Below are 26,110 nucleotides of genomic sequence, written 5' to 3' on the forward strand. Positions count from 1 at the left end.
GCTCTCCTTCAAAGTGGCCCCACAGAGACTCTGGGGCTGGGTGAGAATCATCCCCTCCTTCCTCACAGTGCCTGGCACAGGGTAAGTGCTTGTCCAGGGGGCACCTCATAGCATCCTCAACTCACAGGGCGCCTGCCTGGCAGGTTCTGTATTCCACTTCACAGATTAGGAGAGAGAAACTTGGGATCTGAAATAAGGCACTCAAGGTCCAAAGCTGGTGAGTGGCAGAGCTGGGTTCAGGTGTGGCTGGTTGGCCCCAAACACCTGCCTCTCCCCTCCTCTGTATGAAGCGGAGTTCACATACCTGCATGTCCACAGCACAACCCACTTCCAGTCCTAGACCAGATGTGTCACTGATACGCATGTGCATGAGTATCCCCACAGGGCCACGCCTAGTATCCCCTAGAAACCTCCAGGAGTCTTAGACAGACTTTTCTGGGGGCATTGCTTTGATGCTAGGGGTTGAACTCAAGGGCTCCAGCTTTCAGTGAAAACTATTTCACTCATGACTGGCATTCTGTCATTGGAACCACTGCTCCCTTTCTGCCTTTTTGCTGCTCAATTGGACGTAAGAGTCTCCCAGACTTTTCTGTCGCGGTTGGCTTCGAAGTGAAATCCTCAGATCTCAGCCCCCAGTGTAACTAGGATTATAGATATGAGCCACTGGTTCCCGGCTGGAGAAATAGTTTGCTGGGGAATTTGGGGTTAGCAGAAGAGGGTACATGAGGCAGGGGAAGCCATGAAGCTGGCACAGGCCAGGCTGAGGTGTTCCAAGCCCCATTGCAGGGAACTGCAGAGGCACAGGCCAGCCCTTTGGGAGCAGATTCAGTGATTATTTCATGCAGGCTGCAGACACATTCATGAACTCGCTGTTCTCGGGGGGGGGGGGGGGGGGGAGGGAGAGCAGGAGATGGTCCTCAAGAATGGCCACTAGCGCCCGCTGTATACCTGAGGATCCCAGAACAGGAGTGGCAAGGCAGGGAGGAGGTGGAGAAAGGGAAGGCAAACAGGATGCGTGAGGGGAGGGGTGAGGAATACCAAAAAAAGTGCAATACTGATCGGACTACAACACACTGAGCGGCAAAACTGGTGTCAGGGCCAGAGCCAGGAGGGAGGAGTGATGTGTGCAGAGGCGGGAGGGTCCTCACCCCTCCTCTAGAGCGGGCGGCCAGCACAGGGGGGCACACCTGAGAGGACAGGGCACTGGCCAAGGGTGTCCTTGGGACATGTACAGGAAAAACTCTGCCGACACTTTTGCAGCCAGTAGACAGGGGAAGGGCCACCATTTGCTAGAACTTACAGAAGCCACCCGTACTGAAACCATCCAGATGTGAGCATTAATAAAGCCAGAAGCTATGAAGAGAAGGAGAGGAGGAGAGGAAAGGAAGAAAGACATGGCCAGAGCTCCCTGCCCACCCAGTCTCCAGGGCCATCAGGCCTGCAGGGGTAGAGCAGGCCCTGAGGAAAACCGGAAGCATGAAGGACACCTGGGGTTTGCTAGGGAACGGGAGGTGACCAGCACTTCCCTAAGCAGCCTGAGCTTTTAGCTCTTCCCATCTGCCACTGCCTGTCCCCGTGGCTGTCCCATCCTGCCCCTGGCAAGGTCTAGCAAATCTGGGTCTGCAGAAGGTACATCTTTGAGCTCCCAGGTCCAGCCCCTAAAATGCAAAAATAAAGGATTCTCTATCTACAATTAGAAAAAGTCAACGACTACCAACACAGTGCCTCTGCTGCCACCAGACAAAAGAAACCACTGGGTCAGAGGCAGCTCCCCTCATGGACCCCTGGAACTCACACAGTGTTCTTCTCCATGCACACTTCCAGGAGGGAGCGCTGGGGACTCTGCCTAGCCGGAAGGCGCTGACAGGTGGCTCTCTGCAGCCTCCCCTGCTGGGCTCCCAGCCCATAGCCACCCCACAGCCTGAGCATCCATCCTGCCGCCCGCTCCTAGAGCCTGCAAGGCACTGCCAGCTGTAAATACCAGACACACAGTGAGAGACCACGTGTTGTGAAACCTCAGTCATATTTCGCAGCCTGTGGTCTCTCACTGTGGGCTTGGCATCTACACCTGTGGAGTTGGGGTCCTCAGCAACAAGGCATCAAGCTGAGGCAGGCCCTTCCTACCCCCTGCCTGCCCAGAAAGGGGCCCGGAGCTTGGAGGATGGGGGTGGGGGTATAAATGGGGCTCCTTGCTCTAAAGCTGTGAGGCTGCAGCACCTCCTCCAAGGAGCTTGCATTTAGAAAGCTGAGCTCTGTTGTTTGCCACAGAGCATCTTAGCTGATATTCTATGCCTGGCTTTCTAGACACTAATTCTAGAAGTTCTGCCTCATTGTGAGAAAAGCATAGAGTCCTCCATTTCCAGGGTTTATAATGAAAAGTCACTCTCATAAGACACCAGGGTTTAAACCAATAATCCTGGCTACTTGGGTGGCTGAGATGGGAAGACTGCAGTTCAAAGCCAGCCTGGGTATACAAGTTCATGAGACTTCATCTCAGCCAATGGCTGGGTAAAGTGATGCATGCCTGCCACCCCAGCCTCAGGGGCAGCATAATAGCTGGGCACAGTGATGCCCACCTGTCATCCTCATCAATGCAAGGAATTATTAGTAAGAAGACCATGAGTCAGGCTTGCCCAAGCATAAAGCAAGACTCTACCTTGAAAAAAATAAAAGGAAAATGGAGCTAGGCACATAGCTCAAGTGGTAGAGTACTTGCCTAGCATGGGCAAAGCTCTGAGTTCAATTCCCTATTACCACCAAGAAAAAGTAAATGAGGAAGAGGAAATAGAAGAGGGGGAAGAGGAGGAAGAAGAGGAGGGGGAGGAGGAGGAGGAGGAGAAGGAGGAGCAGGAGGAGGAAGAGGAAGAGGAGGAGGAAGAGGAGGAGGAAGAGGAGGAGGAGGAGGAGGAGCAGCAGCAGCAGCAGCAGCAGCTTTAGGCCTATACAAATGAGAGTCTAGGGTGCTCTGAGCCTTGCCCACTGAACTATTCCAGAGACGCTGAGAAGATTCAGTGGGGAAGGGCATTCACCAATGGGGGCTCAAGCCCAATGCCACATATAGTCCAAGAGCAAGGCAAGACAGGCACACAAGGAAGAGGGACACTCAGTGACACCCCCTCTCTACACAACTTAGTTCTTTGGCAGCAGACCTAGAGCCTCCACTGTGCATGAAACAGCAGCAGAAAGCAGGCTGGACCACATCTCACAAAAGGCCACCAGGATCGCAGTCCACCTCCCTAAGAGGCTTCTCAGCCTCAGGGCAGAAGTCAAGACAGATGTCCATGCTCAACACACAGACTCACTGGGGCCTTGCCCCATGGCCAGGAGCCTTCTTTGTTAACTCTGTTGGCTTGACTGGGACTGCTCCATCTACCAGAGGTCATCTAGACTCCTGCAGCAAGCAGGACAGCCAGGGACAGTAGTTTCACCTCAGCCAAGTGAAGTGAGGCCACAGGTCTGTGTAGAGGGAAAGGAGAGAACGATCCTAAGGAAGGGGCTTACTGAGGTGCTTCCTATCCTCCAGGAAGCTTGGGGCCCTCCAAGCGTCCGGAGACACTAATTCCCTGCCCCCTACCCTGCACCGACCTGGCCCTATGGTGGAATGACCAACACCCTGTCACGCTGTCCTAGCCCAACTGAAGCACTGGAAGCACTGACCACCATAAAGGTCTTATTTCTGAGCTGGGAGCATGGCCTAGCGGTAGCGTGCTTGCCTAGCATGCACAAAGCCCTAAGTTCTATTCCCCGGAACCACATACACAGAAAAAGTCGAAAGTGACTCTGTGGCTCAAGTAACAGAGTGCTAGACTTGAGCAAAAATTGTCCAAGGACAGAGCTCAGGCCCTGAGTTCAAGCCCCAGGACTGGCAAAAAGAAAAAAAATGGAAAAAAAAAAGTCCTATTTCTAAGTCATGTGTGTAAATGTTTGTTCCTCGAGAAAACACAAGTTTGTTAGGAACATGCATACCCAAGTTCAGGGTCAGGGTCAGCACTCAGAAAATGAATGAATGAATGAATGACCCTTCCCTTCCTAAAGGATCCCCACTGAATGATCAACCCAGCAGCCTTGTGCAACATAAACATTCTCACCCGGGCCCTTAAACACATGTTTTGGAGATAACATACTCAGAACTCTATCCAGAACTTCAGGGTAAGGTTTCTGCAGACACTCATTTGCCTTCATCTAACGTAACAGAAACTGCTAACTCACCCTAATACAGTGAATTTTCTGGACTCCTCTATATAAAATAAATCATTAAGCAAAAAAAAATTGTATCTACAGTCTATAGAACAAAAGAAGATTTCAAAGACCATTAACTCACGGAGATGGTATGTTACTGGGAGAACATGGTCTGTATAATTAAAACAATTTAAATCCGATTATAAAAAGAAGACGGTGGGCTTTACTGCCACCATCTCACTAATGGAAAGAAAACCAATATCTTCAGTTGTTTTTTTAAGTTACTGTTAAATTATGACTTAGAACAAGCACATTTCATCTCCACTGTTCAGTGCCACTGATGAGATAAAACACTCCTTATTGAGCACATAAGCCATCACCAGCTCAGAGCTTGGCTGGGTGCACAGGGTAGTGACCGTGGTCAAGGCCCCTGAGCCAAATGTCCTGTAACAGCCAGTGTGGAAGGGGGGTCGTTCTCGAGCCCCAGTCTTGGAGTTAGTGATGTTTGACTTCTCCTGTCCTCCCTCCACTCACTCGCAGAGCCCTGTGGGTCACGTGGTAAAAGAGAAGACCCCCCCCCAGAGCAGGACCATCTGACCAAATGGCACATCTTGGTCCAGCCTGGAACCCTACCTTGTAGGGTAGAAGAGTATGAAGGAAATGAACAGCACTAGCAGTCCCATTAGCTAAGCACCTCCTGGGAGCCAGGAGAGGAGACCAGGTACCAGCAGAGCCTTCAGTATCCCATTTCTAGCATGAAGGGCTGCGATTGATTGGCTGGTCCTGATGGCACTGTGTCCATTGGCTGGTCCTGGTTGAGCTTCCATCAGTTGGCTGGTCCTGACAGTGTTTCCATTGGTTGGCTGGTCTTGGCTGCGCTGTCATTGATTGGCTGGTCCTGGCTGCTCATCAGTACCACTCACAAGACTGTTCATATCAGTGCTGGGCCTGACCCAGGCTTTGTGCCGCCTCTCTCTGTGGATCCTGAGCACTAGCGCTTGTCTGACTCCCCAAGGCTGAGGCCTGCATTACACTGCCACATATGCCCACTATAGTGGCCAGTATATATAATCAATCCCTGGGACCCATGCTGTATGCATGTGCTGGATATATACCATTCCTCAGACTCTCAAAATCTTCTAAGTAGATGTGGGTATGTTAGAGATAAGGAAGCCGAGGCTCAAAAGCACTGAATATGCACTGAATCTCACAGCCAATGAGAAGCAAAGGAGGGACTCAGCCCATCTGGAGCCTTATCTAGATCAATGATCACTTTCTGCTCCCCTATCTTCCTCACCCAGATCTATACGTGCCCCAAATTGAGGCTCAGTTGAGAGAAACTCAGCATAGCCCCGAGTCTAGCAAAGCCACAGTATGGAGAGGGGAGCCTCTCCCACACCAGCCTCTCTTTGGCCTAAAGCACACTTGAAGGATATGATTTCTACACACCAGAAAGACCTCATCCCAGCTCCCAAGAGCCCACTGTCAGATTTTCTTAAGTCTTGAACAGTTGAGGACTCATAACAATTTTTGTGGTCCGTGTCATATTCTCTCAGCGCAAATTTCTACCTGTTCCGTGGTGGCCACCTGTGGCCAGGAGATTATAAAGCAGATCCCCGCCTTTTGCTCATCAGGACCCGCTCTGCTGAGACAACCGTGGAGAGGAGGGATGGTGGTAAGGGACCTTCAAGCCAGTAGCAAGTGGACAGAGGAGTGACTATCCCTTCTGTCTTTGCCCAGATGCATAATCCATGCACTGTTTGTGGCTCCCAGCAGGGCTACAGGAGGAACAAGCCTCAGTTGCCCACGCCATTAAGCAGCTAGGACTGGTATTGATTCACACCTCCCATCCTCGCTGTTAAGACCATCAGCCATATGGCAGCCTGCTCTGGTGCAGGCCATTTGGATAGAAAGAAGCTTCGAGCTACAATGTCCTAAGAAACGCAGGTGCCAGTACTCTCTCCACAGTGCACGAGGTAAAGTGACCCCTAAGAATAATCTAGCTGAGCAGGGCACAAAAGAGAGAAGTAAGCTTTGGGCAAATTTGAGGCTCTGAGACCAGATCTTCAATCGGGGTGGTCAAGTGGCATTCTCAAGATAGCCAGGCAACCTGTCCCCTCCCTTCTCCCCTAGATGCCAGGCATGTGGGCATGGAGAGGGAAACAAGCCAAAAGGGATGGCCACAGCTCTGCAGAAAGCCCAAAGCCTCTTGCCGCAGGCCCAGTACACAGAGACCTATAGAGGCAGCCCTGGCCAACTGTGCCCATGGGTCCCCACCCCTCACAACTCTAAGCATATAAATCTGGGTTAAAACATCCCCTCTATGGCACACAGCATGTCTGCACCCACTGCTACCTGAGCGGCTCAGCCCCAGAGCCTGGGCCCCTTCTGCCAGGTCCACAAAGAGGAAGCTCTAAGCGACCTATAGACCTCACTGGGCTGTGGGCATATCCTCCTGCTCTCTCAGCATCTGTGAACAGCTGGCTGTCACCAAAGAGCCTCAATTCCCACCTGTGAGCCTTTGCTTTAGCTTACACACACACACACACACACACACACACACACACACACACACACACGCACGCACCCTTTTGAGGTTCTGCCTCCTCCCTTTCTCACCTGGCCATCATTCCTTCCTCATTTATGTCTTGGCCCAAGATTCATTTCTTCCAGGAAATGTCCCCTGATTGGCCTGGCTGAGCATGGGCTGGAATGGGATAGGTTAGTATACTCCCACTGACTCTAGCCAGCTTCCTTCTCTTCTGCCACAGGACACTGTCTTAGCTATTGGTTGGCTGCCCAGGGCACACAGTTCAGTAGCTGAAGGACACATGACAGATAACCAGGAGGGCCTGCCTTGGAGAGTGGGCTCTGCCTGGCTGAAAGCTGCCGTCCCAGCCTGGCCACACCATACAGATAGCATAGAAGTCTCACACTTCTTGGCCCCTGAGCTTGGAGAGCTGCTCGTCAGGGCCTACCTATGCCTGGCAAGTACAACCTCTCCTGAAGGCCAGCCACTCGTTAAACCTCAGATGAGTTTTTAAGAAGACTAGGCAAGGTAGAGAGCTGTCTCCCCTGTGTAGAGGATCTGTGCATTGTTCATTCAGTGATGTGTTCACAGGCAGGGAGATATCCCCTTGCAATAGGCCTGTAATCCTACTACCTCAGGAGGCTGAGATCTGAGGATCCCAGTTCAAAGCCAGCCCAGGCAGAAAAGTCCATGAGACTTTTATTTTTCCAGTCCCAAGGTTTGAACTCCAGGTCTAAGCACCAACCTTGATTTCTCAAGGCTAGAGCTCTACCACTTGAGCCACAGCACCACGTCCAGCTTTTTCTAATGTATGTGGTACCAAGGAATCAAACCCGGGTCTTCATGCATGCTAGGCAAGTGTACTATACCACTAGGCCAAACTCCTGGCCTGTCCATGAGACTTTTACCTCCAGTTAACCAGCAAAAAGGAGAAAGCAGCCAGGCATTGGCAGTTCACACTTGTAATCCTAACTACTCCAGAGGCTCCGATCTGAGGATCATGGTTAGAAGACAACAAAAAAAAAAAAGTCTATGAGATCTTATCTTCAATTAACCATCAGAAACCCAGAAGTGGAATTGTGGCTCAAAGGGGTGCTTAATGCTAGCCTTAAGCAGAAAATCTCAGGAGCAAAGCCCAGGCCCTGAGTTCAACCCCCACAACCAACCAGAGAAAGACAGACAGACAGACAGAGAGACAGAGAAAGAGGGAGAGAGAGAGAGAGAGAGAATGTAGAGCTATGATTTAAGTGGTAGAGCACCAGCCTCGAGCAAAAAAGCCAAGGGACAGTGCCTAGGTCCTGACTTCAAGCTCCAAGACCAGCACAACATTTATACATATTATATATGTTATATAGTATATTTATATATTATATTTCATATATATGTATCTTAAGAACCAGCAAGATCTGAGCAGTAGGGAAAAGATGGCTAGAAATTGGGTCCTTGGTGACTATGAGTTGTAATTGTCCCCCACCTAAGGACAGCAGGGCCCAAGGGGTGTGAAGAAGGTAGAATCTACGAGATGCCATTACAGCCCCTGGATGTGGCCATTCCTGAAGCTCACCACCTTTAGCTTTTGCCATTCTATGACCTCACAAATACTCCTGTTTCACCTAGGCTACCATGTGGCTTTCTACCACCGTCAGAGCTAGTGTTCCCGGTACAGAGGACAATTTCAGATCCAGAGCAGGTTTTCCTGGGAGATGTTCTGGGGTTCCAACAAATGCACAGATGAGCAACAATGTCCTCATGGGCCATGAAAGGCAGCACCCCCCCCCCGCCCAGCCCAGGCTCCCCAGGGAAAATGGGTCTGGGGAGATGACCTCTACATCTCCTCACTGGGGTTTTCTTGACCCATCTGCAGGTATCAAGTCACACACATGTGCACAGCACAGTGCACATGGGCCTGCGTGCACACACACTACAGATACGGCCAGACAGTCACTCAAGAAACAACCCCATCTATCCATATAGGCACCAGGGACTGTAGACATATGCGAGTTCTAGGATGTGGGGTTCACAGGCCTGTAATTACTGCTGGAGCCAGTCACTGGCTGAAATACAGCAGGGTAGACAACATGCCAGCAACAAAGTGGCCCAGCCCAGGAGAGGAGGACTTGCCAGGGACAGTGTCCTGAAGACAGTGTCAACTAGACTGGGATGGGGCAGGATCTAAAGTGGGGACAGCTGGGACCAGGCCAAGAACAGGTGCTACTCAAAGGCCCAGCAGCCTCAGAGACTTGGCCATATGCAGATGTCAGCAAGACACCAAGGGACCCAGATGTGTCCATGCAAGCAGGCAGGTCACTGAGACACACAGAGAAGAGGCAGCACCTGCCCCAAAGCTCCTCACAAATTCCTCACTGAATGTGAGGAAGCATGCAAAAAAGGAAAAGAAAGCTTTCATAGAGATTCACAGGGAGCCGCACAGGAGGATGGAGGTTCAAGGCCAGCCCTGGCAAAGGCTGCAAGATCCTATCAAATAAATAAAAGCAAAAGGATCTTAAGGTGAAACTCAAATGGTACATTGCTTGGCTAGCCAGCATGAATTCAGACCCAATACAAGAAAGGAAAGGGGACAGGGAAGGGAAGAAGGGGTAGGGAGAGGGGAACAGGAAGGGAAGGGGGAAAAAAAAAAGAGGAAGGGAGATGGAGGAAGGATGGACAACAGGAGCCCTACTTGGAACCAGTGAGGCCTCTCTGAGGCACAGTTGAAGGCTGCAAAGGAGTCCCCCGTGCAAAAGGCCTCCTATGTGGTAGGGATCTTATGTGCAAAGGTCCTGGGGAAGGTGTGTGCTTTATCTCTTGGAGGAGCAGGAAAAAGACCAATGGGGCCAGAGCTGTGAAGTCATGTGAGGCATAGCAAAAGGGATGCAGATATGGTTAGGTTTTGTCAAGGTGCTTGCAGACCCAGCCAAGGAATCTGAATTTTATTCTTAATACATACAGTGTGGGGCCATGGAAGGCTTTCAGCAGGTGGACAGGAAATTAGATTGATTCCCCACTCCACACTCAAGGATAATCTGGCTGTTGTATAGACAGCAGCCTGGAGGGGAGGGCAGAGATGTGGAGCAATGAGGAAATAATCTCAGAAATCCAGCCCAGAGCTGGGGTGATGCAAAAGGAAATGAGAGAGCTGGGCAAAGCCAGGGATGGAGGGAGGGCTGTGTGCAGAGCAGGAGGCTGAGCAGGCATGAGGGCGTCCTGGCCGCACTGCCACTTTACTTCCCTAGGCATTCCACGCTCCCCCTGGCTCTCTGGGTAGTTCCCTGTGAGGCTCGATGCTCATGCTACGCCTTGCCCCTGCACATGCAGTCCTGGACCTTCACGTAGAGTGTCAATAGACAGCTCTGCCTCTTACAAGGCCCACACGAGATGCCTGCCAAAGAGTGAATGCCTTTCCTGGTGAGATATAGAGCCAGCTCCTAGCCACCCTCGCAGATACACCAGGAGGCTCCTAGGATGAAGGACGACATCCTGTGATCTCACTGAAGATTCCTAGTGGCACCGCCCAGGACCCGCTGGCTGCAGAGACGCCCTGGCTTAGTGGGATGTTCAGAATCCTCACTGATGCAACCCTGTGGCCCTCTGAGGCTGCCGATCAGGGACTCCCACAGAGCAGGCTGGAAAGAGGGTGAACTCCCCCTACCCCTCACCTCACCTGCCGGCCCCAGGACATCATAGTCAAGGAAAGCAACAGAGGTGCTTTTGGGAGCTGGCTGGAGACCAGGAAGGACAGCCAGCTTCTGCAAGACAGAAGTGAAGCTGACCAAGCTGGACATTAAAGGAGGCAGTAGACAGCTCACACCTGCACCCAAATAGCCAACCACAGCCAGGTGAGTCATCTAGTACAGCCCTCTTTCCCTGCAAACCCAGAGTGACAGCAGTAAGCAGGGCCGAGAACTCATGTCTGTCTATTCAGGCTTCCTGATCAGCTATACAGTCAGTGGCCGGGAGCTTTAGCTGATCTCTAAGATGACCTTTTCACAGAAGCATGACTGTCTGCGTTTCACATGAGAAAGCTGGCGCTGAAAAACTGAATCCCATGATGGGGACCTCAAGGACACTGTGTTGGAAGGGCAGTGACAAAAGACATATATACAAAAGAGAACGGGGTGAGAGGTCACCGGCCTGCACACTACCAAGGGTCATAGGTCCTGCCTGTAAACAGTGCAGACTGTGTGGTAGACACAATCGCCGATCGGCAGAAAGTAGGTCAGAGATAAGATCCACCATCCTCAGTGGTCCTTCATCGTCTGGACCTTCAGGCTTTGAGGTTCTGAGTGGCAGGGCAGAGGCAGGGCCAGTCTCAGGCCAGGGATCCCACGGCTTCTCCCCTCATGCCTTCATCAGCCATTGCTATCACAAAATGCCACAGACCAGGTGATTTAAGCAGCCTGAATGCATTCTCCGCCTGAAGGCCAAGTTTCCAGTTCTGATCCAGTCTCCACACGGGAGTGAGACAAGTGGACTGCTCACTCCAGTGTTTTTCCTTACAGGTCACTAATCCCATCCCAGGGGCCACCTCCTCTAAATTCATTTACACTTTATCTCCAAGGCTCTACTGAGTACAGAGCTAGGGCTTCAAGAATTGGATGTGAGAAAGCAAACATCTACTCATTGTACCTCTGGCCTTTCCTGGCCCAGTCTTGGCCTTCTGAAGCCCTTCCATATCTGGACATTGGAGCTCTGTGACACTTGCTGACCTGTATGCCCGGCAGGACCCTGGGGACGCCACAGCTGAAGTAAGAGGTTGAAGAGGAAGATACAGAGGAAGGGGCTAACAAACGCAATGGTAGCACTCACTAGACACAAATTGAACAAATATCCCCCTACCCAGTTTATACACTGGGAGGCTAATGCACAATTGAGCAATGCTGAAAGGTGTGGCCTGCGAGGAGTTGCGCTCAGCCAGGCTCCTGTCCTCAGAGGCAGACTCGCTCCCTGTAAAAAGGTGTCGATTTGAGGAACACAAAAGTGCAATGCCTCTGTGCCTCTGATCATATAAAATCAGAGTTATTGAAATGAACTCCAGGAAATGGAAACGAGAGGTGGTTTTTTTATTCCTTTTTGTCTTGTTTGTGCATTTTTCTGTTGTTTCGTAGGTAAGTGGGGACAAAAATACAGCAGCGGTGGCACTCACTGGATACTATGTAGAAAAGGAACTCTATAACTTGTGGGTGGAGACAGGAGGGAAAACTTGGGGTGACATTGTCAAAAAGGAAATGTACTCGTGACCTACCTTATGTAACTGTAAAAATAATTTTTTTTTAAAAAGAGTAAGGGGCTCAGAGCAGCCCACAGCAGCTGGGCTGCTGAGCTTCTCTACTGAATGTGCCGGCAGCATGAAAATCTCCACATCCTCTTGTGTGCGTGTGTGTCTGCACACATACATGCACACACGTCAATATCTGCACATGGGCACACACATGAATATATACTCATGTGTATTATACAAGAACGCTGCATGCACATGTTTGCAACATGCACATGCATGTGTGTGCATGTTATACACCTAAATGTATGCATATGTGCAGTTGTGCATATATGCACGTATGAATGTGTACTCAGCCCCGTGCGTGTGAACGCACAATGATTTTTGCACATGCATGCTTGGGTATGCATCTGCGTGTGCACATACACATGTGCACAGGAAAGTATTGTCTAGATTCCATAGGCTGTCTAGCCCTTCTGTAGAGTCCCACCTCTTCAACCCTGTCTCCTCCTAGAGTGGGTTCACCCAGGCTGTCTGTCCCTGGGGAACAAAGGCCTTGGGCACCTCTAACTCAGCACACAGGCCATGTGCTGCACCTCAGCCTTGAGAGCTTTGAGCCTCCGGATCTTGCACAGAACTCAGCCGCCCCAGAGTCAGCTCCACGTGGGGCTCTGTGATATGGAGAGTATCATCTTTAAGGACTTGGAGGCCACGCACTGGCTTGTCTGGTGTGTCAGAGTCCAGTGGGAGAGAAGAGTGAAGGCAGTGTCCTAGCAGCCCATAGGGAAGGAAGATTAGAGACACCCAAGACTGAGAAGGAACCACACACGACAGGCAGTGCCATGACAGGGAGGATGACACTAGACCTTGACAGAGCCAAGCCAGGTCAGAGCCACTTCAACATCTGTGTCAAACACCAGCGAGAGCTCAGGTCAGATCTCAGAGCCCCTCCCTGCTCCCACACATCTGGGTACTCAGGTGAGACAGCAGGCTGTCTCCGGTTCAGTCCAGGAGCGGTGCCAACTGCATTGTGTCCACTTGTGCATGGAACAGGAGGGGACACCATGGGAGCCAAGTGCAGCTGTGTATGCTGTGCCCCCTTCACAGAGGGGAAACTGAGATTCAGTGATTTCTTTTTTTAAGACCACACAGCTAACCAGCCCCAGGGCTGCCATCCCAAGGCACCCAAGAAAACCCGGGAGAGGGAAGACTCATTCTTGGCTCACTGTCCCAGTGGTTTTACTCCACAGTCACTTGGCTCCACTGCTTCTGGGATTGTGAGTGGTGAAGCAGAGCACATAGCAGCCCACTGTGGACAGAAGGGAAAGGGACAGGGACCATTCAGTGACTTCCTTTCTCTAACCTGGCCTCACCTCTTACTCCCCAAAACTATCATATGAATCCATCAGGGATTCCTGCTCTGATAAGGTCAGAGCCCACAGAATCCAGTCATTTCACAAACCATCAACTAGCAACCACTTCTCCCCAACACACACACACACACACACACACACACACACACACACACACACACACACCTACCTACAAGAGCCAAGAGCTTGCAAGGAAGAGGGAGGAGACACTTTATAGTCAGACCAGAATACTCAGCATTCAAACTCCTGTCCACCAAATATGGTCTGGTCTGGGTGGGGCCAGGAGTAAGGGGGGCAGAACCTAGGCCAGGCTGGCTGAATTCTGGCTACTCTGAATTCTGGCAAGGCTGCTTTGAGATTAAAACAACATGCAGCGATTGCCACAGCTACCCAGAACTCTGTCCTGCACAGATGGCTCAGAGCAGCCTCCATATGAGCCATGTCTCTAGTATCAACCTCCTCCCCTGCTCTCTGGAGACACCCAGCTCAGAGTCACAAGCCTCAGCTGCCCGAGGTAAAGCAGAGGCTATGGGAGTCCAGCAGGGGCAGGATGGGGAGGAGGGACCAGAGCCCCCTGGGACCTTCTGAGGCTGATGACAGGACACCCTACAAGGCTGGTCATTGGTCCATCATTTTAGTTCATCTCTTCAACCACCCCTGGCTGTCATCCTCACTGAGATGACAGGATACAGATCAGCTTCCTGTAGTCACAGCAGGAGGGAATAAGTCCCAGTCTGCCTGAGGGACAGCAACAAGACTTCTGTGCCCCTATCTCCCCAGCTCACAGATGGCCATCTTTTCTGGGGTGGGAGAGTAGAAAGGGTGAGGCTGAGCATGAGCTGAGAACAAGGAAGATACAGCTGTGGTGTCTGGCAAAAGCCAGAGGGAGGAGACTAGAAAAACTGGATGGCTGAGGCCATGAAAGATCATTCTCAAGATGACAACTGACAGGACTTGGGAGCCACCCACTGGAGCTGGAGGAGGAGGTGCAACAGCCCTAAGGACCATCTGCTTCAGTCCCTGGAAGCCTGCCCTACCACAGCGTGGACCCCAAAACAGGCAAAGGGGAACCAGCTTCCCCACCCCAACCACCCTGGACCCTTCTCTCCCAACTCACAACCACTGGCTAGGAAACTGGCTGTTCAAGGCCAATTCAAGGGTCAGAGAACCAGCAGGATGGGATATTGGATAGACTCCAGCTGCCTTCCTGGCCATTGCTTATCAGAGAGATCAGCACCCCAAAGGAAGAGCTGCCACAATGCCACAAGCCAGCCACAGCCAGGACACGCGTGTCTCCATAGCCCAAGACAACTAACTGTCCAGAAAAGGCCCAGCCATCTGGAAGGAAAGACAAGGCTAGAGGAAGGGCAGGTAGGTCAAAGGTGTGGAGTCATTGGTTAGCCTGGCCCCAAACTTTCCTTCTCTTTGTAAAATGTATTTTATTGATATAGAAAATTGCATGTATTTCCAGAAACCAGTGGCTCACACATGTAATCCTAGCTTCTTAGGAGGCTGAGATCTGAGGATTGTGGTTCAACAACAACTCAGGTAGGAAAAGTCCATGAAATTCTTATCTCCAGTTAACCACCAAAAAGCCAGAAATGGAACTGTGACTCAAGTGGGTGAATGCTAGGCTTGAACACAAAAGGTTAGGAGCTCTAAGGACAGGCCCTGAGTCCAAGAGGCCCTGAGTTCAGGCGCACGCATTGCATCCATTTATTATGCACAATAGTTAAAGCTAGCGAGTCAATAGATGCAGCCTCACAGGATTCACATTTTTGTAGTAAAAACACTTAGTATCTACTCTGCTAGAATTTCCAAAAAAAATATGCTGTATTATCTTTAGCTGTTAGCACCTTTGCAGTGGATATCCTGTACTTATTCTTTTTTTGGGGGGGGGGTGTCATGGGCTTGAACTCTGGGCGTGGACACTGTCCCTGAGCTCTTCAGCTCAAGGCTACCGCCCTACCCTAGAACAGCAGGGCAGTCCCACTTCCCATTTTCTAGGGTTAACTGAAGATAAGAGTCTCATGTGCTTTAGTGTTTGGGTTGGCTTTGAACCTCGATCCTCAGATCTTCAGATCTCCGCCTCCTGAGTAGCTCGGATTACAGGCGTGAGCCACCTCACCCAGTGCATTTATTCTTATCAGAAGTAATTATATATCCTCAGGCCAACATCTCCCAAGTTCATCTCATTTCCTCATCACCCCACCCTCCCACCCTCACCGTTGCTTAGGACATCTCACACTCCAGGCTCAAGGAACACAAGTCTGGGAGACATGGAAGAAAAGACAGATGGGCGTGTGGGGCTGGGGACGCAGGCTTCCTGGCTTCCATGCACACAGGGCTCCCCAGAACCCCTGGAGAAAGAATAAGCAAATGCAAGTACAAAGGGAATCGGTGAAAGAAATGAATTCAACCCAACCAATATACAATAACTACAATGTGTATTTTTTTATATTTCATTCCTTGGTTGCTACTGTTTTAATGAATCACCAAGGAAGACACGGAACTGTTTTGACATGAACTAGAAGTAGGCACTGTGTTATTCAGCAAATGTTTCATCCTCCCGTCCAGGCCCAAAACACTGCTGTGCTTCCTGGGTATCTGGTAACTAGCTGGAGCCACAGGAGGCACTGTGGCCAGCAAGTGAGAACAGAAGTGATACAGTTCAGATCCAGGCTAGCACTACTCCTCCAAACAGCTCTCTTTCTGTCTGGCCCAGCAACTGGCAAAAGACCCAGCAGAGTCACCACCAAGATCCACACTCCTGGTAGATGAATCGCTTGAGCAAGAAATGACTTGCTCTTAAATGAATCCACTGAGATTTGAGGATTGTTACTTCAGCATCACTTAGTTAACACTGACTGGTAAAACGGAAAAGGCTTCCCACCACATCAGAGGGCTGGGATCCCATTTTCCCTCCAAGGACATACCCTCAATGACCTAAAGCTCTCTCACCAGGCACCACCTCTTTTTTTTTTTCCTAGTCCTGGGGCTTGAACTTAGTGCCTGAACACTGTCCTTGGGCTTTCTCATGGCTAGAGCTCTACCACTTGAGCCACAGCATTATTTCCAGCTTTTTCTATGTATGTGGTACGGAGAAATCAAACCCAAGTCTTTGCATATGCTAGGCAAGCACTCCACCACTAGGCCAAACTCACAGCATCTAGGCACCACCTCTGAAAGGGCCCACCATGACAGGCACCAATGGCTCACATCTGTAATCCTAGCTACTCAGGAGGATGAGACCTGAGAATCCAGTCTGGGCAGAAAAGTCCCCATGAGACACTTATCTCCAATAAACCACTCAAAAACCAGAAGTGGCACTGTGGCTCAAAGTGGTAGAGCCCTAGTCTTGAGCACAAAGAGGTTCAGGGACAGTGCCAGGCCCTGAGTTCAAGCCCCACAACCAAAAAAATAATAAAAAGTAAAAATAAATAAAAGGGTCCGCCACCTCCTAAGGGCACCACAGACTGGATCCAAAGCTTTAACACATGAGCTTATGGAAAAATTCAAGACACAAAACCCTAACAGGAGTGAAAGGCTAAGGGCAGAGGCAGGACAGCTGATGAAAACTAGCATCTCAATCTGGCAACTCTAAGAATGTGGATAGAGAACTTGGGAAAATGTCCCAACATGTTGTCACAATGTGGTGTTCAGGGCCCCCTGGGATGGGCTGGCAGCAGCTCACCACAACATTGAAATAAAGACCTCCACAGACACACTCACCTGGCATAAGGGGTCAATCTGCCAAATGCCAGGGAGATAGGCCTCACTTCCCAGTCAGGGGACAAAGCCAGGGCAAGAGAGAAACTGGAGGGAGACCCCAAAACACAAGTAGATGGGTTGAGCAAGAGTACATGCATAAAAAGAGAAGGGAGGTATACTCACATGCATATATACATGTTTGTGTGCACATCTGAAGGGCGTATACATATGCACACAGACTGGGGTAACCCTGGAAGGAAGGAGAATCCCAAAGCCTGGAAGCATACTGAAGGAAGACTGTAGCTGTCCCTTCACTAAGCCATGGGCTCCTGGAGAATCCAGGATTAGATAGTCCTGGTATCAGCAAGACTATCTGTAGTACAACCTTGTGCAAAGCCAAGCCATCTCCAGACTTGAAGCACAATCAGCTGCAGCAGCAGCAACCCCTGTGGGACCAAGAAGAGTAATGCTCTGCACAGGGCATCAAAGCAAGACTGACTCCAACCAGGCCCTGGGTGGACAGGGCAGAAGACTGGAGCACAGAATGGGTAGATCTGAAGAATCCGGGCAGAAAAGGAATCTGGTCTCTGTGTGGCACCCTAAATTTTCACGTTGATTCTTCCAGTTGCATATTCCTCCAAGAACATCCATATACACAAGCAACATCTAAGCCCAGGGAAGGAAATGGCAAGAATACAAATAAAAATGTGATGTGCCCCCCCCAGGCCTATGGTATGATAATTGCACAGCAGTTCCTTTGTAGAAAGGAAACATAGTCAGGCACCCCCACATGGCTCTAACCCATCTGGCTAAGACTAGAGGATGCTGCAATTGCATAAGCAGGAGCCCAGCAGACCATGCAGAAGAGAGGAAAGAAAGAGGAGACTAACAACTTGCCCAGGCCACACTGCACATACACCGGTGTTGGCATGGTTATTTGAGTAATGACCCAGAAAAGCATCTACATCCTAGTCCCCAGAAGTGGGGCTGTGTGACAAAGGAAAATTAAGATGCATGATAGAATTAAATTTATAAGTCAGCTAACCTTAAAATTGAGAGTTGAGGCCAGGCATAGTAGCTCAAATGTGTAACCCTATCTAATTGAGAGATAAAGATAGGGGAAGCCCGGAAAGAAAAAAAAAGTCACAAAACTGCATCTCAGCCAAGGGCTGGGCACAGTGGTTCACACCTGTTATCTCAGCTACAGGGGAAGGGCTTAGCACAGTAAGAAGCGCCACCAGGAAGATGACAGCTCAGGCCAGCCTGGCCATAAAGCAAGACCCTAGCTTGCAATTTAACAGCATAAAAAGGGATGGAGGGAGAAGACTGGGGCTCAAGAAGCATCAGGTTCTGCTGGGGTCTCCATGAATCATCCCTACCCACACCTGTGGGGGGGGGGGTGTGCACAGCACACGTGTGTGCTGGCACGTGTCCCACTCCTGAACTTGACCTTAGGCCCTGGGCACTGTCTGTGAGCTTTTGTGCTCAAGGACAGTGCTCAACCAATTGAGCCACAGCTCCATTTCCAGCTTTCTGGTGGGTAACTGGAAATAACCATCTCACAGATGAGCCAGGCACCAGTGCCTCACACCTGTAATCCTAGCTACTGAGGAGGCTGAGATCTGAGGATCGTGGTTCAAAGGTAGCCCACGCACTAAAGTCCATGAGACTCTTATCTCCAATTAACTACCAGAAAACCGCAAGTGGCACTGGGATCAAGGGGTAGGGGAGTAACCTTGAGCTGAAGAGCTCAGGGACAGTGCCCAGGCCCAGAGTTCAAGACTCACAACCTACAAAAAAAAAAAATCGCACAGATGGTCCTGCCTCAGCTGGCTTTGAACTGTGATCCTCAGACCTCAGCCTCCTGAGAAGCTAGAATAACAGTCCTGAGCCACCAGCACCCCAGCCACACCTGGATCTTAACCCCACTGAGAACCAGGTCAGGCTCAGAACTGTAAGATAATATGTTCCTATTGTTCTAACAACTAGATTGGAGAAATCATTATTTCAGTGCCAGAAGAAAATTAATACCGCTGAGTGAATGGAAAGACGGTAGTGAACATGGCAGCACCTTTGCAATGACACAGCCATCACTCAGAGCCCCTGACAGTGTCTTGGCAAGGTGGCCAGCAGGACTACAAGGGTATGACCTCAGTGAACCAAAGACTGAGTGAATGTAGAATACAATGGAGGTCTGGAAAGGAGACCCTCTGACTGAGACATGTAGAAATGGAGGTCAAGCTTGCTGTGGTTCAGCTTGGCTTTTTACCTCCATCTTTTCACTTTGTCAACAAGAATACAGATTTGGTCATCTTTACCTCCTTTTTTTTTTTTTAATGGTACTGGGATGGAACAGGGGCCTTATGTATTACAAGCAGTCTACCACCAACCCACACCCCAAGACTTCTTAAAACACTTTTGAGCTTATGGTACCTAGGAAACATTGCTTCCCAATACATTCCTTTTCCCTGCCTCTTCCTTAAATTGCCCTCCTTCCACAACATGACAGATATATTTACAGCATATCCAATAACTCGTTTTACTCACAGTAAAAGATAATTCTGAAGAGAGAAGAATCCGGCTCAGCCAGTTCTTTTATGCATTTATATAATCTTCTACTTGAGCGGGTACTTTCAAACAATATGATTTTTTTTATTTAACGAATCAGTATCTTTTCTCATATCCAGAAGAGAAAATTTCATACTGATTGTTAAAAGCAACTTCCCCATCTCCATTAAAGGTACAAGACTTAGGAGTTTTAAATGACCTGTGTTATTTTTTTCTTGATCTTTTAGCCCCTCATCAAGAACATGCTTTGGCAAATGTGATCTATTCTTGTACAGAAATTGACCATCTACCTTTCCTAAAAGTAATGATTGCAAAAGGCATGTATGGATCTAGCCTGAGAAAATTATAAGTACACATCTTAACAACTTCATTTCTTGTTTTCTTCAGGCATATTTAATTCTGCATATCTCAGCAAACATGGTTCCATTTCTTACCTTTTTTTTTTAAACATTGGAAAATAAATGCAACCACTAGAAGTAATATTTACAAATGGTTCACAATGGTTTCAACAGAAGCTGATACCATAGATAAAAAGGCAGGATATAGAAGTAGGCAGAATGAAGCCTTAGCCTTCCTAAAGTAGAAGGCAGGAAAAACAAATAGAAGGAGCCAAGTATTGGTGGCTCACACTGATAATCTAACCTATTCAGGAAGCTGAGATGTGAGGATTGAAGTTCAAAGCCTGCCCAGGAAAGAAAAGTCCATGAGACTCTTTTCTCCAGTGAACCACCAAAAAACCAGAAGTAGAGCTATGGCTCAAGTGGTAGACTCTAGCCTTGAGCAAAAAAGATCAAGGACAGCATGTAGGTCCTGAATTCAAGCCCCAACACACACACACACATACACACGCGCACGCACACACACACTAGAAAGAAATATCCACGGTGGTGGAATTCAAAGCAGTTTTGTTCCGCTCCTAGTCACTTTCTTGCACCTTCCATGTTTTACATAATGAGCATACATTGGCCTCTTTTTTAGTATTATTTTATAGCAACTCATTGTAGCAATGCATTTCTTTTATAATTGGGGGGAAAAAGTAAAAGCTAAAAATGGAAAGGTCAGTTAGGGTCCTTGCTCAAGAAATTCACCAGCTTAAGAAACAACGGAGTTGCTAATATCAACAGCCTTGAGAGAAGCAGACATGGAAGAGCCGTCACTGGGTCAGGGAGCTGAGGGACTTGGGGTTTTCTGAATACCTACCACAGGCCCTATGCAGACAATTTATACATGTCTCTTCTCATTTCATCTGCCCAAGAATCCCAGGAGGCAGCTACTGCAATGACTCCCTTTGAACGGATCTGGAAACAGAAGTGAAGCTTCCCCAGGTAGATCCTCTCAAATCCAGTTCCGATCCAAACAGAACAGCCTCACTCCAACCCCAAGGCCCCTGCGAGGTCACAGGAAACCTGCCCTATCTGTGACAGAGCCTGAGCTCCAGTGTATCTCTGCTCTCCATCCCTGGCCCCCACCCGTGGCCTCTTCAAAGATCAAGAGAAGTAAGTAAGCAGTCACCAAGCGAGGCTAAAGTCCCAGGATGGATAAGCATCAGACCATCAGTGATGGTCTGATCACCCAAACTACAGGCAAAGAGAAAGAAGACTGGGAGCGTTGTTCTGCTCTTCTCTGAGACCCTCCTCGGAGTGGCTTCTCACATCACTCATTATCATCCAAGGGCTATCAAAGTCACAGATGGATTTCTTCCTGTTCAGCTCACAAGGTGAATAGAACCAGCAGCACACACCTCTACCTAGACACTGACAGCCTTGAGTACCTAAGTCCCTCATTCCAGATGTGCAATAAACACTCCTTCCCCACCCTCCTGATACTATGCCAGCCTGCCATCTTTGGAGACTGAGACGTTTCCAGTTGTTTCTACAGAAAATGACGAGGCCCAGAAAAGCAAGATGTCAACTGGGAAAGGTTCCTGGCTGGAACCTTGATTACCAGGTCAAATCTGCACTTGGGGCTTGAAGGTTGAATAGCCCATAACTATGGGTTTTTTTAAGGTGTTATTTCAGTTATTCTAGTAATTGACGACTGCTAAACACTAAAATGTGGATTTAGTCTCTTGGAAAAGAAGACAAAAACAACAAGCATGTTTACAACGCTACGATATTTTTTTTTCACTCCCAAACAGCAAAATCAACTGAAGCTGCTCCTTCTAGTAGTAACGAGCTCTGCAAAGGACCAGCCGCCCAGTTCACCTACGTGTTGTCTGCCTGGCATCATAACCCAGGAGGGACCATCATCCTCAGTCTCCAGGGAACGGCTGATGGCTAGCAATGGGCTTCATTCCAGGGCAAAATATATGAGCACGGATACTGACCACTAAAGTAGAGTCAATAGAAACAGGCAATGGCAACGCAGCTATTTATTCCCATCTGGTAGCGACCCCCATCCAGTCTGAGCCCCACAAGGGATTGAGGTAAGCACACACAATGGGTCCAGAGGCAGAAGGCCATCTGGACACAGGGTCTGCTACTGGGACCTAACCACGCACCAAAGAAGAGCTCCTTTTCCTGGTCCAGACATTGACATTAGTTGAGACACCTGATGCAGCTGGAAACACCACTTACTGAGGACCACACCAGCCTTGCTCAATTCCACACCTCCCCCAGCCAACACTGGGAATTCAGATTTGTACAAGCACTTCCAAACATGCTTAGACCTCCAGGGCTGGGAACTCGGCAACCCCTTCTCAAGCAGCTGGCACCTCTCCCTCCTTCGCTGTAGCCAAGAACAGCAGACCCATGTGAAGACCCTTGCAGGAACCCACAGACTGACAATCAACATAGAGCAGCAGAGGGGGACCCTGCTGCATTGCTGCTTCAGCCAACACTCTGACTCCCTCACCTGGGACAGCTCCACTTGCAGGGAAATCTCGTGTTCAGGGCCTGCAGCATTGGACACTGCAGTGGAAGGTCCTGGGCCTGATCAGAGTGGAACTCCTGTTGTAGGGAACTAGGCAAAAGGGAGGAAAAGGATTCCAGGCCAGGCAAGGAGTCAGGATCAGGAGAAGCCTTCGGTCTAGGCAGGGTCTGGGGAGATGAGAAGGGAGGGAAAGGCTAAGGGAGGAGAGAAAGTGAACCCTCAAGGCACACTTGTTGCCCCTGCCTTGGAGCCAACTGCAGGCAACAACTGCAAATGCCGGCAGCCCAGGAGCGGCCTTGTATTTCCCCAGCAGCCCAACCTGGCCCAGCTCTGATCTTTTTCTGGGCAAACAGCGCCCACCTCCGGCCTAGGCGGCGACGTCTCCACCAGCCACGCGGGCTGCCACCAAGAAACCCGCGGCTCCAAATCCGGAGAAGCACCGGGAAAGAGGCGGCCGTGAGGTATCAGGAGGAGCAAAACGGCGCCGAAAGCGGGGCTCTGGACACTAGGCATCAGCCGGCACTGGGCACCGGAGAGAGACCCCAGTGCACTGTGATGGGAGAAGATGCCCGCGACTCAGGTCCCTGACACTCAAACACGCCCTCCCACAAACACACCCACCCGCAAACACGCGAGAAACAAAGACAGCCGGGCGCCACACGCTTGCGCGACCCGCGCAGGGCGCACACACGCACGCACCGTGCCAGCGGGGAGGCGCGCACTGCCTAGGCAGGGGCGCAGCTGGCGGCACGCAGCACCGGCTTCCCGCCCCGACCCCAGGGGATCCTGCAGCTGAACGGGGTAGTTCGCTCACCCCCTCCCCCGAGAGGGGGAGGAGCGTCTTGCACACCCGAGTCTCTCACAGGACCCTGGCAGTCATTGCCCAAGGCTGTGCCGCCTCCCGATCCGTGGCCTGGTGAGCCAGTGGCACGGCGGCCACTCACCTTCCTGCACAGCCTGGAACGGGTTGTTGGCCTCGATGACCTTGATGGAATAGGTGATCTTCTCGCTCTGCAGGATGTCATCGTTGAGGCTCAGGTCCGATACCGCCAGCTGGAACACCCTGTCGTCCTTGGCTGCGTTCTCCTCGAAGATGGCACCTGGAGGAGAGGAGGAGTCAGGACCAGGCCTGGAGAAGAACCTTCCCCATCTTGCGCTGGCCCTTGGGTCGGGGCACTGATGGGACCACTGGCGGCCAAGTGGTGGAGACTGGGCTAGAATTCTCTTTTCACGGGGTAGCTTAACTAGCATAACTTCAACAAGACAGCCTCTCCCCAAACACACCAGCGCGCAGCTGACATGCCCACGCTGTCGCCGGGTCACACACGTTCTCACAACCAGAACAGCACCTGTCCCAGCCGTGCGCGCCACAGGGGCCAGAGACACCCTAGGGTGGCCTCACTCCGCACCCAAATGGTTCTCGCCCCAAGAGCCAAAAAGTTCTCTGGGTGGGCAGTGTCCCCTGTCCCAATCACTCCACTGCCCCCCAAGTGGAATGATGACTCCTTTCTGCCTGTCCTGTCCGCTGCTGTGTGGAGCTGGGCGCAGGCAGGTTCACAGCTGGGTCCCCTGTCCACATGGAGGTCCTTCCTTAGGCTTAGGACCTGTCATGGCCGTGGAGCTGCTGGGCCTGGAGCCAGGGGCTCGCGTTCCTGCTCTCCTTCCCTGCCATCCCCCCTCCCGTGTGCACGTCCAGGGTGGAGAGCCGGTCTCCCAGAGCCCTCCCTCCGCCTTCCCATCTAGCTGGTTCGAGAGTCCCAGAAGGAGCGGCTTTGAAGGGGCCTTCTAGAGGCGCGGACAGCTCCTCCCGAGCGCCCTCGGACCTCGGACCCGAGCTCAGCTTCCCGCGGTGCACCCTGCGCTAGTCCCCACATCGGCCCCCTGCAGGCAGCCTGGGCAGCCACGGAGTCCTCACTCCACCACCCCGAGCCCCGGGTCGCCAGGGTCCTAGGGCTTGACCCGGTGATTCCTCCCTTCACGACGCTGAGCGCTGGGTAGGCGCAGGAGGGCCCCGGCTCCTCCGATCCTCGCTACACCCGGAGCCGCAATGCCGACCGCGAGCACCGCGCCCGCTCCGGGGCGGGAAGCAGCACGGTGGGCCCTGCGCCCTCGGGGGTGGGGGGGGCGTTGCAGCTCTCCCAGCCTGGCCCGGGCCCCCCCACATGGCCTCCGCGGGTCGCGTCCTCCCGGCCTTCTCACACCTCCCCACCCCCCAGTTTCTCCACGCCGGTCTTCCCCAACTTCCGGAAAGGCGACTGCGGAGAGGGCTCCCCCAAAGCGACCGCGGCCAGCTCCTCCACCTGGCCCCAACTTCCTGGAACCCCAACCAGGCAGCTCCCAACTCCTACCCCCCTCCCCACCACCTGGCGCGCCCCTCCCTCCAGTCTTCCCCTCCCGGGCTTCTCCGTCCCACGCCTCTCCAGCCCGCAAGCCACGCTCCGTCCCCCCAACCCCACCACCCAGATCCCTACGTGGCCCCCAAGACTTAGACCACGAGAGAAACTCTGAGACCGTCCAGGATGGGGGCTGCAGTCACCACAACCACACACACACACACACACACACACACACACACACACACACACACACACACGGCAGGGAAAGAGGCAGGCACTGTGTCCACTCTAACAGGCTGACAGCTCCGGTGGCCCACACACCCCAACGCCCTCTCGCAGTGACACCGACACCGTGCCGGGTGCACACACGGGGACACGCTGACACCACCCATCCACACTCACACACGGTTTCCCGGCCGGCCTCTTTGATCTTGCCCTGACAACTTGGGGAGCCCCCCCCCACCGCTTCCCCTCCCGGCCCTGCCGCCTCCTAACCGCCCCCCGCCGCCCGCCCGCCGCGCTGCTGCTCCAAGCTGCGCCCAAGGGCCCAGCCCGCCGACGGCCCGCCGGGGACACGCGGCCATCCCCGCGTTGCCTGCAGCCGAGGCCCTAAGTGCAGGCAGAGGCCGCGGGGCCCCGCGCGGAGACCGGAGCCCCGGGAAGCGGAGCGGGGGGCCCCCCGGGAGCGCGGGGCGGCCCCGCGCACGGCTCCTCCGCGGGGCGGCGCGGCGAGGCCCTCCGAGAGAACGCCGCCTGCCGAGCCCCGCAGCCAGAGAACCGCCAAGTTTGGACGCCGGGCAGCCCTCCCCCGCCCCCCGCCCCGCTGCTCTTTTGGGGGCCCCCGCCCAGCCACGGCCCGGCCACCCCCCCCACCACCCCATCCCCGAGCTCACCGATGTGGATGATGGAGTCGGCCCGCACCGTAACCCACTGGCATATCCAAGGGAGAAGCCACAGCGTCAGCGCTTCCATGTCCCCCGGGCGCACCGCTCATCCGCCCGGGCCCGGGGCGAGGCCGAGGGGCAGCGCGGAGCGGGTAGGCGCCGGTCCCGGTGCAGTCCCGGGGCCGCTCCCCGGGAGAGCCGAGCCCGCCCGTGCGTCTTCCCCCCGCCCCCCCGCGCGCCCGCCCCTGCGCCCGGAGCCCGCCCCAGCCCAGCCCAGCCCCGCTCCGCGCGATCCGGCTCCCGCGCCGGCTCCGGTGGCGGTTGCGGCGGCGCTGGCAGCCCGGGTCCAGGCCGGCGCGGCGGGGGCGGCCCGCGGCGGCGGCGGCGGCGCTTCCCGCGGCTCTGGGGGCGGCTGAGGCGGCGGCGGCCGGGCCGGCGCGGCG

General features: G+C 52.3%; 1 protein-coding gene across 2 annotated transcripts in view; it reads right to left on the bottom strand.

Moving 5' to 3' along the window:
- Grid1 (glutamate ionotropic receptor delta type subunit 1) overlaps positions 1–25,863 on the bottom strand; it is a 705,187-nt gene extending 679,324 nt beyond the window's left edge. For both annotated transcript variants that reach the window (XM_090346710.1, XM_090346711.1), the window contains exons 1-2: positions 25,677–25,863; positions 23,392–23,547 (exon numbers count right to left, since the gene is read on the bottom strand). In XM_090346710.1, the coding sequence (XP_090202836.1) occupies positions 23,392–23,547; positions 25,677–25,755 (235 nt within the window). In that variant the 5' untranslated portion in view covers positions 25,756–25,863. The remainder of the gene's footprint in view (positions 1–23,391; positions 23,548–25,676) is intronic.
- Between the last annotated feature and the right edge of the window lie 247 nt (positions 25,864–26,110).

Source organism: Megascapheus bottae, chromosome 15 (genome assembly GCF_031878675.1).
Source record: "Megascapheus bottae isolate mThoBot1 chromosome 15, mThoBot2.hap1, whole genome shotgun sequence".
Taxonomy (NCBI): domain Eukaryota; kingdom Metazoa; phylum Chordata; class Mammalia; order Rodentia; family Geomyidae; genus Megascapheus; species Megascapheus bottae.